This window comes from Fonticula alba (assembly GCF_000388065.1).
Source record: "Fonticula alba strain ATCC 38817 unplaced genomic scaffold supercont2.1, whole genome shotgun sequence".
NCBI lineage: Eukaryota > Rotosphaerida > Fonticulaceae > Fonticula > Fonticula alba.
In genome coordinates, this window is record NW_009242971.1 from 1,863,426 (window position 1) to 1,875,831 (window position 12,406).

General features: G+C 68.9%; 3 protein-coding genes across 4 annotated transcripts in view; 2 read left to right on the plus strand and 1 right to left on the minus strand.

Moving 5' to 3' along the window:
- H696_00416 (hypothetical protein) overlaps positions 1–3,884 on the plus strand; it is a gene marked incomplete at both ends in the record, with an annotated part of 13,793 nt that extends 9,909 nt beyond the window's left edge. Inside the window, one exon of the mRNA XM_009494266.1 lies at positions 24–3,884. Within this exon, the coding sequence (XP_009492541.1) occupies positions 24–3,884 (3,861 nt within the window). The remainder of the gene's footprint in view (positions 1–23) is intronic.
- A 1,171-nt stretch (positions 3,885–5,055) lies between these two features.
- On the plus strand, positions 5,056–7,233 carry H696_00417 (hypothetical protein; the record flags this gene model as incomplete). Its single annotated transcript, XM_009494267.1, has 1 exon — positions 5,056–7,233. Exon 1 carries the CDS (start codon positions 5,188–5,190, stop codon positions 7,231–7,233), a length of 2,046 nt encoding a protein of 681 aa, XP_009492542.1. The 5' UTR covers positions 5,056–5,187.
- Positions 7,234–7,376: 143 nt separating this feature from the next.
- H696_00418 lies at positions 7,377–11,768 on the minus strand. 2 transcript variants are annotated; one of them, XM_009494268.1, is made up of 10 exons: positions 11,482–11,768; positions 11,220–11,385; positions 11,032–11,144; positions 10,531–10,895; positions 10,224–10,394; positions 9,790–10,078; positions 9,076–9,620; positions 8,119–8,968; positions 7,650–8,000; positions 7,377–7,539 (listed from the first exon to the last, which is right to left on the minus strand). In XM_009494268.1, exons 1-10 carry the CDS (start codon positions 11,672–11,674, stop codon positions 7,475–7,477), a joined length of 3,108 nt encoding a protein of 1,035 aa, XP_009492543.1. In that variant the 5' UTR covers positions 11,675–11,768; the 3' UTR covers positions 7,377–7,474. The 2 variants fall into 2 exon arrangements, with proteins under 2 accessions (XP_009492543.1, XP_009492544.1); XM_009494269.1 differs by lacking the exons at positions 11,032–11,144; positions 11,220–11,385; positions 11,482–11,768 and having other exon boundaries at positions 10,531–10,929.
- Positions 11,769–12,406: the final 638 nt, after the last annotated feature.

The window sequence follows — 12,406 nt, forward strand, 5'->3', positions numbered from 1 at the left end:
ATGTCGTCGGCGGCGTGGTCGAGCTGCTGGACGGCGTGGTCGAGACCGTCGACGATGTCCTCACCGGCGGCGGCAACACCGGCGGCGGCGGCGGCAACATGAACGGCGGCAACATGAATGGTGGCAACATGAACGGCGGCAACATGAACGGCGGCAACATGAACGGCGGCAACATGAACGGCGGCTGCCACACCGGCAACTGCCACACCGGCGGCAATACCTGCCAGAACCGCTGCTCGTGCGGCGCCTGCGGCACCCACAACTGCCCGATGCCCACCATGAAGCCGACTCCCAAGCCGACTCCCAAGCCGACGCCCCTGCCCTACTGCCCGCCGGGGTACATCTGCCCGCCGGGCTACCAGTACCCGCCGGGGTACCAGCTCCCGCCGACCTACCAAATCCCGCCGGGGTACCAGTACCCGCCTGGGTACCCGCTGCCCGGCGGCGACCACGGTGCCGTGCATCCGACCATGGTCGTGCCGCCTGGGCACCACCTGCCGCCCGGCTACGGCATGATCGGGCCCTGCTTCGTGTGCGGCCAGTACGGGCACATGATGTGTGGCGGGGCTCGTGCGCGGTCGGACAGCGCGGCCGCCACGGCCGATGCCGCCGCCGCCCCGGCCAACGGGGTGACCGCGCCATCGCCGGCCGCCGACACCCCGCCGGCCGCCGAGGCCGGCCCGCTCATCCGCGTGGTCAACTCGATCCTCCGCCGGCGGCCGGCTCGTAGCAAGGGTGCCCGCGCCGACCCGGAGGAAATCCTCCGCGAGGCGGTGCACACCATCAAGCAGAACCCGGAGTTCCTGGCCACCGTGATCCCGACCAACCTCGGCCTCACCAATGTCCAGGTGACCGCCGTGCTGGGCCAGCTCCTGCCCGGGCTGGACCTCAGCGACCTGACGGCCCTCATCCAGGGTGCCGGCAATGGCCCGGCCCTGGGGGTCCTGCGCGGTGGCCGCGACCGCGAAGGCGTCGCCGCCTCCGGCACCGCCGCCTCCCACGACCAAGGTACGAGGTCATCCTCCCGGGCCCCGGGCCCCGTGTCGCCGGGGCCGACGCCGCCGCCGCCGCCGCCGCTGCCGAAGCAGCAGCAGCAGCAGCAGCAGCAGCAGCAGCATGTGCCCCCGGCATCCGCCTCTTCCTCCCCCCCTTCGCCGCGGCCCCCCGTGGGGCGGGTGTTGCAGACGAAGTCCATTGTGTCGCCCTCGCGGCGGGTGCCCCCGCGGCGGGTGCCGGTATCCAATGTGCCCCGCACGCCGGAGGTCATCCCGCCGTCGGTGCAGCTCCCGCCGCCCAAGGGGCCCGGGCCCAAGCTCCGCCCGATGCCCGACGGCCGGGAGGAAAACCAGTGGACGCTGAAGCCCAACGCGCCGACCCTCACCTTGAACATCGGTCCGGATGGGGTTCCGCAGATGCTGGTCATTCGCCAAGTGTTGTCCGAGCTGCAGCAGCAGGCAGCGACGGCCGGTGGTGCCGGCACCACCGGCGAGCCGGCCGGTCGCCGCCACCACCCTGCCCAGGAAGGTGTCCATGAGAGTGGTGGGGATGGCGGCGCAGTGGGGCTGGTGCGGGGCCGCGGGCGCCGGGACGATGCCAATGCCATGGCATCCGCCGGTGGCGTTGGCACTGGCACCACGGACCAGCAACTGGTCGAGGCCATGCTGCAGGTCCTGCGGGGCGCCTCGCCATCGGTCGAGGGGGCCACCTCGCCGGATGCCGCGGCCCTGCAGCAGCTCCTGCTGGAGTATACCCAGCGCACGGCGGCCGTCGAGGCGGAGGTCACCGCCGCGTCCAGCACCCGGCCCGATGGGCCTGGCCATATGCCGCACGGTACCACAGTGGATGATGAGAGGCAGCCGGCGCCGGCCGGTACGGCCACCGCCCCGGTTGGCGGGGCGCCCGTAGCCCCCCCGGCCCGGCCGCCGTTTGCCAGTAACACCGGCGGCTGGGGAGCGGGCGACTCGGCGGTGACGGTGGTGGCGGGCGGCGGCGGCGGCCCGGCCGCTGGTGCTGGTGGCCAGCCGCCCGGGCCGTGGACACACCAGGGCGACGGTGCCGAGCAGCTTTACTACCCCCCGAGTGGCGGGGTGCCGGGCCACGGCGGGGCAGGGCTCCATGGGGCCGGGATTGCCTTTGCCCCGTCAGCCGGCGGGGGGGCGTCTCCGGGAGGTGGCGGTGGTGGCGGCGCGGTCTTCAGCAGTCGCCGGCAGCAGCAGCAGCAGCAGCAGCAACAAACACAACAGTTCTCGAGCGTTGATGGCGGCACCGCCGCGGGCGCCGGCCGAGGGACCCTGAGCTGGGACCCCTCGAGCTGGGACAGCCAGCGGGGCAGGCCCTTCGGCAGCATGCCGGTGCATCATGCCGGGCATGTGGCTCCGGGCCTGCCGACCCTGGGCCAGCTCCTGCGTCTGGACAATGGCCAGCATGCGGTCCTGCTGCCGGATGGCCGGGTGCTCGGCCTCGCCAGCGACCTGGTGGAGGCCGGCCCTGCCAAGCCGGCCGGGCCCGTGATTGCGGAGACTGTCCAGGAGGCGCTTGACGAGAGTGTCCATGTCCATGCAAAGGCCACGCCGGCGACGGCGGATGGTGATGAGGGCGATGATGATGGCGATGATGATGGCGATGATGATGACGATGGCCGGCCGTGGCACGCTCGCCGCCCGGCGGGCCAGGGAACCGTGAACAGTGTCCTTCAGAACAGTGTCGAAGAGAAGCACCAGGCCGCGGCGGCCAGCAGCGGGGCGGCCACCACCCACCTCGAGGGTGGCATCCACCACCACCCGGAGGGCGAGGTGGCCGCCGACCCGCGCGGCCCCCAGCCGCCGGCGTCCTCCTCCGCCATCACCCCGGGTCAGCAGCAGCAGCAGCAGCAGCAGCAGCAGCAGCCGCACTACCCCTCAGCACCTCCCCACTTGGCCCATGACGACGACACTGACAATTGGATGCCCATCCTCCCGTCCAATGCCGACCCCCACCTCCCCCCTGGTGGTGGTGCTACTGCCGGGCTCGGCGGCGCCGCAGGCCACCAGACCGCCGACGCGGCGCACCACGCCGGCTCGGTGGCCGCCGACGAGACGGCCGCCCAGCAGACGGAGCACGACCGCGCCGGGGCCGACCACGCGGAGAATGTGGAGTTCTCCCACGGCCAGCCGGTGGAGGTCTACCACGACGCGCACCGCGAGCAGCAGGACGGCAGCGAGCCCATGATGCACATCCTGCCGATGCCGGACTACCAGGAGGAGATCCACACCAGTGCCGGCGACAGCGAGTCCGACCAGCTGATGCACATCCTGCCGGTGCTGGACTTCCAGGAGGAGGACCACGCCTCGGCCCCGGCCGCCGGCAGTGACTCCGACCCGATGATGCACATCCTGCCGATCCAGGAGAAGGCCACCCTGCTGCGTAGCCAGGTGGCCGACGGCGCGGCCGGCGGCGAGGCCACCGGCGCCCTCGGCGTCTTCCCCATCCTCATGGCGGTCATGGGTGTCACGGCCCTCGGTCTGGCGGCCATGATGCTGGTGGCCACGCGGTCGCGCGCCGCTCGCCGCCGTGCGGGCGCCTCGCTGCGCTCATTCGCCCGGCGCATCACCGGAGCCCCGGAGTCCCGTCGCCGTCGCGGCGGCCAGGGCGCCGCCAGCAGCCTCGGCTACGAGGGCCCGGCCGCCGGCCCGACCGCCGTCGCCGTCCAGGCCGGCTCCGCCTCCCCGGCGGCCGTCGGTCCCGTGGTGGCTGGCAACGCCGCGGTCACCACCCTGCCGGTGGTTGTCGACAGCGCCAGCGCCCCCCTGATCCAGATGCCTGCCGCGCCGGAGGGCAACGGCTGGGCCGAATCCTGGAACAGCGACCTCGAGGAGGACCTCGAGGGCAGCGTCGGCACCAACTAAGGGGCGTGCAAGTGTGCCGGCCCCGCGTCGCGCTCTCCTGTGGCGCGCGCGCGCCCCCCCCCCCCCCGCCCCCCCCGCCCCCCCACCGCGCCTGTCGTCGACCGCGATGAGAGTCACCCCCCTGCGCGCCTTGTGCTGCCGGTCTTCGCGCCCCGTGAAGAGGGCGGCATCCGCGTGTGTCGGGAGGTGGGCATCTGCCCAAGGCACCGGCGTGTGGTGGGAGTAAGCAGGGACGAGCAAAGAGACACACGTAGCGAGCTCGAGAGAGAAAGAGAGAGAGAGAGAGGCAGAGCGAGCAAGCATGCGCGGGGAGAGCAGGCGGAAGAAAGGCATCCGCATGGGATGACGCAAAGCCCTGCCGGAGGTGGCCACATAGCCGCGCGAGAAAAGACAACCCGGGAACGGACCGGAGAAGGCTGCGAGGGCGTCAGGGTGCGCGTGGGAGCAACAGGCACGCGAGAGGAAGTCGGAGGAGCGCGCATGGGTGTCCGGACCACATCGGCATCCGTTGTCCTCTGTGCCCCCCCCCGCTGCCCTGCTCTCGCCTGCGTGCCCTCCGCCCCCGGCCGAGTGTCTTCTCCCGTCCTCGCTGTCTCCCTCCCCCCCCCCCCTCTCTCTCTCTCTCTCTCTCTCTCTCTCTCGGCTCGGTGGAGTGGACAGGCCCGAAGTAGCAGGGGCCTCCAAGTGTGTGAGCCCCCCTGTCCCCTTCCCCTCCAATTGCCCCTACCCCCCCCCCCCCCCCCCATGGCTGAGGCGTGCGCAGTGCAGACGCACATCCGTAGTAATTTACCTAGGAAATGAGATTTGTTGTAGTATTTAATAAACTCAGCTCGATTAAATAGGCACACCCATCTTCTGATTGTGGGGCGAAGGGAAGGATCCACGAAAAAAAATGGGGGGGCGCAAGCTCGGGAAGCACGCGTGGGAACCCTCGATCGGGCCGCGCGTTCGTGGGCAGCCCCGTCCCGCACACACGCACAGAGCGGCCTGCCTCCGGGCGAGGTCCCAGTGATTTGGACGCGCACGTGCGTGCCCATCGAGGGGTGGGGGGATGTGGTGGCGCGCCCGATGGTCGTCCCGGGGGGGGGAGGAGGACACACCCGGGCCGAAAAAGGCCATTAAAAAATCCCTCACATTGTGAGTGCCGAGAGCCGGCATCCACAACCGTCAACGGGGATCCGGTCGCCGATCGACCCGCGATCTGTCCCCTCTTTGTGGTCACTCCCTTTTCGCTTGCCCCCTTTGCTCCTCTGCCACCTTCGTTCGCGTGCTGTCTCTCCCCCTCTGTCTCCTGTGCACCGTCATGGGAGATGCCCCCCCCGGGCCGGCCCGCACACTGTGCACTCTCCCCCCGCCTCTGCCTGCGCCTCGAGTGCGCTTTCGTCTGGATGCGTTGGCGGAGGATCTCCACGCCCGGGCGTGCCCGGGCGCCATGGCCAATGGCCCGCCCGCGGTGTCCTGGTCCCTTGTCTTCGACCGGCTTGGCCTGGATCCGGAGCCGGCCAAGGACGACGAGTTCCTTGCTCCGCTGCCGGGCTCGCCCTCGAAAGGGGCATCTCGCTCCGGCAGCAGGAGCCATGTCGCCTCTCCGACCCGGGGCCCAAACAGCCGGGCGGCTCCGGGCGCTCGGGAAAGCCCAAGTGCCAAGAAGATCCGACCGGCAAGTGCGAAAGCCACTCCGAGGGCCTCCTCGTCCAGTCGAATGGCCATGCTGGCCACGACGGCCCCCCCGTCGGAGCGCCCCACCCCGGTGACCATGGCAATGCCGGGCATGGTCCAGGGTGCCTCCGGCACCCCGGCTGCCTCAGCCCGGTTGATGGGCCCAGCAGCGGTCACAGCGAATTCCCCCGCATCCCGGGCTCGGGCCACATTCGGATTGGGGACATCATCTCCCGCGGCTGGTCCGGCATCGACAGCCGGTGGCTCGGCCCCTCCGCCAGCCACGAAGACCATGCCCCCAGCCACCGCCCAGTCATCCGGGCCGCCGCCCCCCGCCGTAGTCATGTCACCAAGCAAGGCAGCAAAGCCGAAGGCCCCTCGAGCGCTCAGGACCCCGGCGGTCCGGGAGTCTGTTTCTGAGGCCCCTCAAAAGACCCTGCCCCCGGCAGCTCAGCCAGCCCCACCGCAGGCACCTCAAGCATCCGTGACGCAGGCGTCTCGGGCACCCGTGGCACAGGCGTCTCGGGAAGCCTTGCCGCAGGCTCCTGAAGCACCCGTGGCACAAGCCCCTCAAGCACCCGTGGCACAGGCCCCTCAAGCACCCATGGCACAGGCCCCTCAAGCACCCATGGCACAGGCCCCTCAAGCACCCATGGCACAGGCTCCTCAAGCACCCATGGCACAGGCTCCTCAAGCACCCATGGCACAGGCCCCTCAAGCACCCATGGCACAAGCCCTTCAACCACTCGTGGCACAGGCCCCTCAAGCGCCCGTGCCGCAGGTGCATCAGCCACCGAGGACGCCAGGGCGCCCCAAGGCCCCCACGCGGCAGGCGGCCCGAGCGTCCCCCCGACAGGGGGTCTCAGACCGAACGTCGCAAAAACCCCCAGCATCCCCGGTACAAGCAAGCCAAGTGGCGGCCCCGCGGGCAGCTCGGGTGCCGCCACTCTCGGCTCAGCCGGCTTCCTTGCGGCGCCCGGCCCCCCGGTCATCCTTCATCGACATCGACTGTGACGTGTCCTCCGGCGAGTCGGACTCGTCGGACGATGGGGACTTCGACATTCCGAACACGCAGGATCGCATGTTCATTGATGACCGCGACTCGGAGTCGGCCTCATCGCCGAGCAGCTCGCCGAGCCAGCTGGGGCTCCGGTTCTTGGAGGCCGTCAGCCCCCTGGCACGGGGGTCCCGACGCCGGGGGCCGCCAGCCGCCGGGGCCTTCCAACTGACCGGCCAAAGCCTGTGGGCCGATCGGGCCGATGCGGAGGCCGACTTCGATCCCGACTCTCAGGGGACGACACAGGCCGACTCGAGCCTGTGCGACTTCATCGTCAGTGACGAGGAGGATGTCGAGGAAATCGACCTGCTCGGGAGTTCCGATGAGGAGTGCCACGACGATGGGGATGGCGATCCGGCGCAGCCATGCGGGACCGGCCGGGGCCGGGGCCGGGGCCGGGGCCGGTCCGGGCGTCTGGTTCTCGGGAATTCCTGGGACGGGCCGCCGGGGTCGGAGGCGCTGGCTCCGGTCGACAGGGGCCGGACAAACCGCCGGCGCCGGCGCCAGCGGCTGCTGGCTAATGCGGAGGATCTTTTCGCGCACATCGATGATGGTGACGACCTTCATCATGGACCCCCTCGGCGGAGGCGTGTTCGCGAGGCTCTGTCCCAAGTAACCTTCTCCCAGTTCTAGCTCAATACATTACTCTCTTCTTCCGTCCCGCCCTCCCTCCCCTCGCGCAGTGCCTGAAGGGCCCGATGGGGGATGTGCCCATTTCACAATATGCGGGAATCTATCTATGGCGCACGCGCGCGCGCGTGTGTGTGTGTATGTGTGTGTGTGTGTGTGTGTGTGCAAATACATCGTGGAAGGCAGCGTCACCAGGACCGGGCTCCACCGCATGTCGAAGGAGGGGAGCCGGGGACGAACTTGGTCACGAGCCGGCGTTGAGGCCGACATCCAGGAAGAAGCCGATGAACACGGGCCGCTGTTGGGGATCTGCCAAGCATCGAGCCACATTCGCGGGCGTGGTGCCGGGAGCATCATCATTCCAGGTGAGTCACGGACATGGCGGGCTTCGTGCGACTGTCGGGGGTGGGAAAACGCACCGGCGGATGCCGCGGCTGCCGAGGAGGAGGTCAGCACGATGGTCAGTTGTTGCGAGGCGGCGCCGAGCCGAGGTGCGTCCACGGTCCAGGCGCCGGTCTCCGGCTGGCGGAACAGCCGAGCGACCAGCCGATGCTTACCGGTGGGAATTCGCTCAATGGCATCGCGTCGGGCGGTGGTCGGGTCGGCGTTGATCAAAATGGCAAAGGTGCCGAGGTTCTTCAGGTACACAAAGTAGGTCTCATCCGGGTTGCATCCGGTGGTTGGTGCATCGCCCTGCTCCAAGGGGCGGCGGGTGACGAAGATGGCGCACTGGCGCTTGCTGATCTGGGCATTCGAAACCGAGATGTCACCTGGCCAGGGACAGGGGAGGAAGCGAACATGTGTGAGGCGGCTGCCGGGGGAACGGCGAGAGGGGGGCAGAGCAGGGGCGGAGGAAAAGGCCGGCGCAGCGGCAAGGGGCCGACGTACAGCTGGGATCGCGGCCGATGGTCAGCAGACTCTCGCACTGGGCCTCGGCCGGGATCTGGAGCAGGTCCACCTCGGAGGCGGGGACCGGGGCCAAGTCCAATTCCCGGGCGCTCGTCGGGATGAGACGTCCGGACACCTCATTCAGGGGCCGAATGGCCAGCTGGATCGGCGGGGGTGTGGGAGGGGCGACCGGCTGGGCCGGCTGGGCCGGCTGGGCCGATGCATTGGGTCGTGTTGGCTGGGCCACCGGACCCGAGATCGGGGTCGATGTTGCAGGATGCTGGACGCCCGGCAGGACCGGTGGCGCCGAGGGCACCGGCCGGGGAGGCCGATCAGCTGGCATGGTCTTGGTCGGTGGACCGGTCGGACGCACGCGCTTGGTGGACGGAGGAGCCGGGGGCAGGGATGGCGGAAAGTCCGAGGCCGGGGGCTGGGAGGATGGCCCGGCTTCGGGTGTTGCACTCCCCGGCCGCGGGCGTTTCGGTGTGGCCAGCGGCGCGGGGAAGGTCCCGGAATCGTCGAGAGATGTGTCCACCGGAGCCGAGGCCGGGACCGGAACCGGGGCCGGGGATGGACCGGTGGAGGATGTGAAGAGAGGCGCGGGCATAGCTGCACAGGCCATGGCCGGGGGCGCCGGAGAACTCGGCTCCGGGAGGCCGAAGTGGTGGAAGAGCTCCGACCCGGCAAAGGGGGCCATCATGTCGGGCAAAGCCCAAGAGAGCGGCCCGGCCGAGTCCTGGGACGAGGGGGGCCCCAGGGCGGAGGCCGCCGCAGAAAGGACACGCCCCGGCTGGCGAGGCTCGAGAAAGCGGAAGAGGTCGCGAAGCTCGACCAACACGGCCGGCTCAGCCTGGGACGAGGGGAAAGGAGGAGGCCAGCCGAGGTCACTCAAGTCAGTCGAAAGGTGTGCAAGAGCAGGGAAAGGCGACCATGCGCCGTCTCCGGGGGCCGGCGTACCACCATCCACGGGTGCAGCAGCACATCCCGAGCGGAGGCCCGCTGCTCGGGATTGACCATCAGCATGTGAGAGATGAGGTGGTGGAGGGAATTCGGACAGAAGGCACTCGGGCCGGCTGGCCGCGAAGGCCCGAAGGAGTTGGACCGGGCCAGCGGCGCGGCCGTCGGCCGAGGGGCAACCAGTTGCGGACCGGCTCCCGACAGGCGGCCTGATGGCTGGGACTCCCCCAGCAGCAGGGCCGGGCTGCTGCTACGGCTGCCGCCCGCGGCACCAGCACCACTGATGGTGCCGTTGCCGAGGGCGAGATCCCCGGAGAGCGGCCAGTTGATGTTTCCATCGCAAATGCTCCGGAAGAGGTGCTTCATGTCCGGGGGGAAGGGAAGCCGCCCGTCCCCGGCAACCGATTGGAACAGCAGAACCCCGAGCGACCAGATGTCCACGGCCTGGGTGTACCCCATGTCGGTTGAGAGCTGCGAGGGGCCGGTGCTCAGGCCGCACCCGGGGCCAGCGAGCGGTCCAAACATGCGAAAGGCAATTTCAGGGGCTGGCGGTCGTCATCGGAGGAAAGCGGGCAACGCACGGGCAAGCAGCGTAAGGGAGGGGCGGATGTAGCACAGGGCATGGGCAGCGGTGGGGCCGTCAAGAGACAGCGCAAAGACGGGGGAAGGGGGGAGGAGGGGCGGGGGGGGGGGGGGGGGGGGTGCGGGGCGCACCGAAATAGATCGGCGTCCCGCAGATGGTCTGCATCAGATTGGCCGGGTTCAGGGGAAGGAGGGCATCATCATCGTCGGTGTTGCTCGCTGAAAGGCTGCCACCAGGCAGAACCCCGGACTCCACCAGCGCCGGGAGCAGGGGGCTGTTGCCTGCTGGTCGTGAGAGGCCAAAGTCCACCAGCACCAAGCGGTTGGGGTAGGCTGGCAGGACGTCGCCCACCGGGGCGAACGTGAGCAAAATATTTTGAGGCTTCAAGTCGCGATGGGAAACCCCAAGCGAGTGAAGATGCTGGTCACGGGCAAAAGGGGAGGGGGGGGGAGGAGAAGGTGAGCAAGCTGCAGCGATGACGTCTGGGCACTTTTTGAGCTGTGTGTGTGTGTGTGTGTGTGTGCGTGCACGCGTGCATGCGTGCATCTGCATGTGTGCCACGCACGAAGAGGGCCATGGCCAGCTGGATGAAGTAGAGCCGCGCAGTGCGGTTGGAGAGGCGCTTGCCCGGGCTCTGGTCAATGATGCTCTTGAGATCGCCGCCAGGGATGTACTCCATCACCAGGTAATGATTTTTCGGATCCTCACGGTAATTCCGAAAGCCAACGATATTCGGCTGATGGGGACACGTGCGGACGGGACAAAAGGACACGGAGGAGGTTAGAAGGAGGAGGAGAAGAGAGAGGGGAGGAAAGATGCGCCATGGGCAGGATGGCCGGCGGGGGGGGGGGGGGGGGGGGCGGGGAACGTACATGGCTCAGCAGACGCAGAATGCCAACCTCGCGTTTCATGGTGCGTGCCACGGTGTCCGGGTCATTGGAGGTCTTGGATACCACCTTCAGGGCGCAGGCGAGCTGCGATTCGGCGGCCGCTTCATCGAAGCCTGGCCGGCCGGCAGCACGCGAGGCTGCCAATGACCGGGAGATGGCCAAATCCAGGCAGCGGTAGACCACGCCGAAGGCCCCGTGGCCGATCTCCTCCCGGACATCGAAGAGCCCGTTCAGGATCGGGAAGTGCTTGTCATCCTGAGGCACAGGCATGGAGAAAGACCCGAATGCGGCAACCGGCTGCGTGGATGGCGATGACTCGTCGGCCGAGAAGATGACCAGCTTGAAGACTGGGAGGCATATGGGCTAGGCGTCAGAAGCAGGGCTGTCTCCGTGTGTGTGTGTGTGTGTGTGTGTGTGTGTGTGTGTGTGTGTGTGTGTGTACGATATGGTCACTTGGAGGCAGGGTCCAACATCGCCACGCACATCGGTACTGATTCGCGGTCTGGGGATCTTTGCCGAGGGCAATGACGGCGCCGCTTTCGATCGGCTCGCGGCGCTTGCCTACTTCGCGGCCGTCCACAAATGTGCCATTGGTGCTGTGTCACGGCCGAGTTAGCATCAAAGCAGGGGACAGGGCCAGGGCCAAGGAGAGGGGGAGGGGACGAGCGAACCTGTTGAGATCCTCGATAAACACATCAAAGGGCCCAGTCCGGACGGCCGGGTTCAGCAACACCCGGGTCAGCGTGCAATGCCACGAGCTGACATGGGAAAAGGTCTTCGGGATGGAGACATTGGCGCTGGGATTCCGGCCGAAGGTGATCACGTCGTCATACAGGTCTGCCACAGGGAGGGTGTCAGCAAGACAGCCAGGCACCGGGGAGTGCGACCCCCCCCCGTGAAAAAAAAAAGAACCAGACATGTGCATGGATGTACCGCGAGGCTCGAAGTTTGGCACGATCGGCAGCAGCCGGCCCCAAGGGGGCGTCGGGGCGGCCCAGCCGGCCGCAGGTCGCCGGCTCGGGGCCAGTTGCGAGATGGGCGCCAGGAAGCTCGGCGTCTCGAGGGATAGAGTCGGCCCGACATGGTCGCCCTGCGAGAGGGCGTTTTGCGAGCCGGCAAAAGGCATGGCAGGAAAAGCGGGACGTGTGCCCGAGGGCTATCCACCGGGTGAAAGCCAGTGGGCGCCCGAGAGCTGCGTCGGTGAGGGGCGTATGGCGGGCAGGGGGGGGGGGGGAAGGACGGTGGTAGGGCTGGCAAGAAAGAGAGTCCACAGAGGCAAGTGGCGGCAGTGGCGCGAGAGACACAAGCGCCGAGAAGCGACAGCAGCGGGCGTAAGGGAAGAAGGAGGCGGCGGGCGTAAGGGAAGGAGGACGCATTTGCCGTCGATCGCCCTCGGCGGGTTCCCCAGCGGGGGGCAGCCTGCCCTTGATGCCTGCAGCGTTCCGCCGGGTGATCTCCCGGACCCAGGGGGTGTCGCCGTCCCCGGGCGTCGGTTTCGGGGACCCCCCGGGCGCACGATCGTCCGGTCGCACGTCGGGGCTGCGGCTTGTGCAAGCTGGGGCTGCGGTCGCCGACGGACGCTCACAGGCACTCTCCCCCACAGACACACACGCATGCGCATGCACGCATGTACGCGGCGCCCACCCCCGGCATCTGCCCGGATGGCGGGACGGGGCAAGACGGCCGGCCCTCTTCCAAGTCCCAACGGTCGCCCGATCGTTACAATTTGAAATGCCGGCCCAGTGGCGTGGCCCTCCCCGGACGGGGGGGGGGGGCCATAACAGATTGCACCCCCTGTCTCCCTTAGTCCTCGTCTCATCGCGTGCTCTTTCTTCCTTGCCCCCCCCCCCCCCCCCCC

Bases quoted from the DNA above. Each gene is read 5' to 3' on its own strand.
- H696_00418 (XM_009494268.1), bottom strand. From the start codon at position 11,674: ATGCCTTTTGCCGGCTCGCAAAACGCCCTCTCGCAGGGCGACCATGTC. The intron at 11,386-11,481 runs GTACATCCATGC...TCCCTGTGGCAG, and splicing joins GCCAAACTTCGAGCCTCGCG to ACCTGTATGACGACGTGATC. The intron at 11,145-11,219 runs GTTCGCTCGTCC...GCCGTGACACAG, and splicing joins TTTATCGAGGATCTCAACAG to CACCAATGGCACATTTGTGG.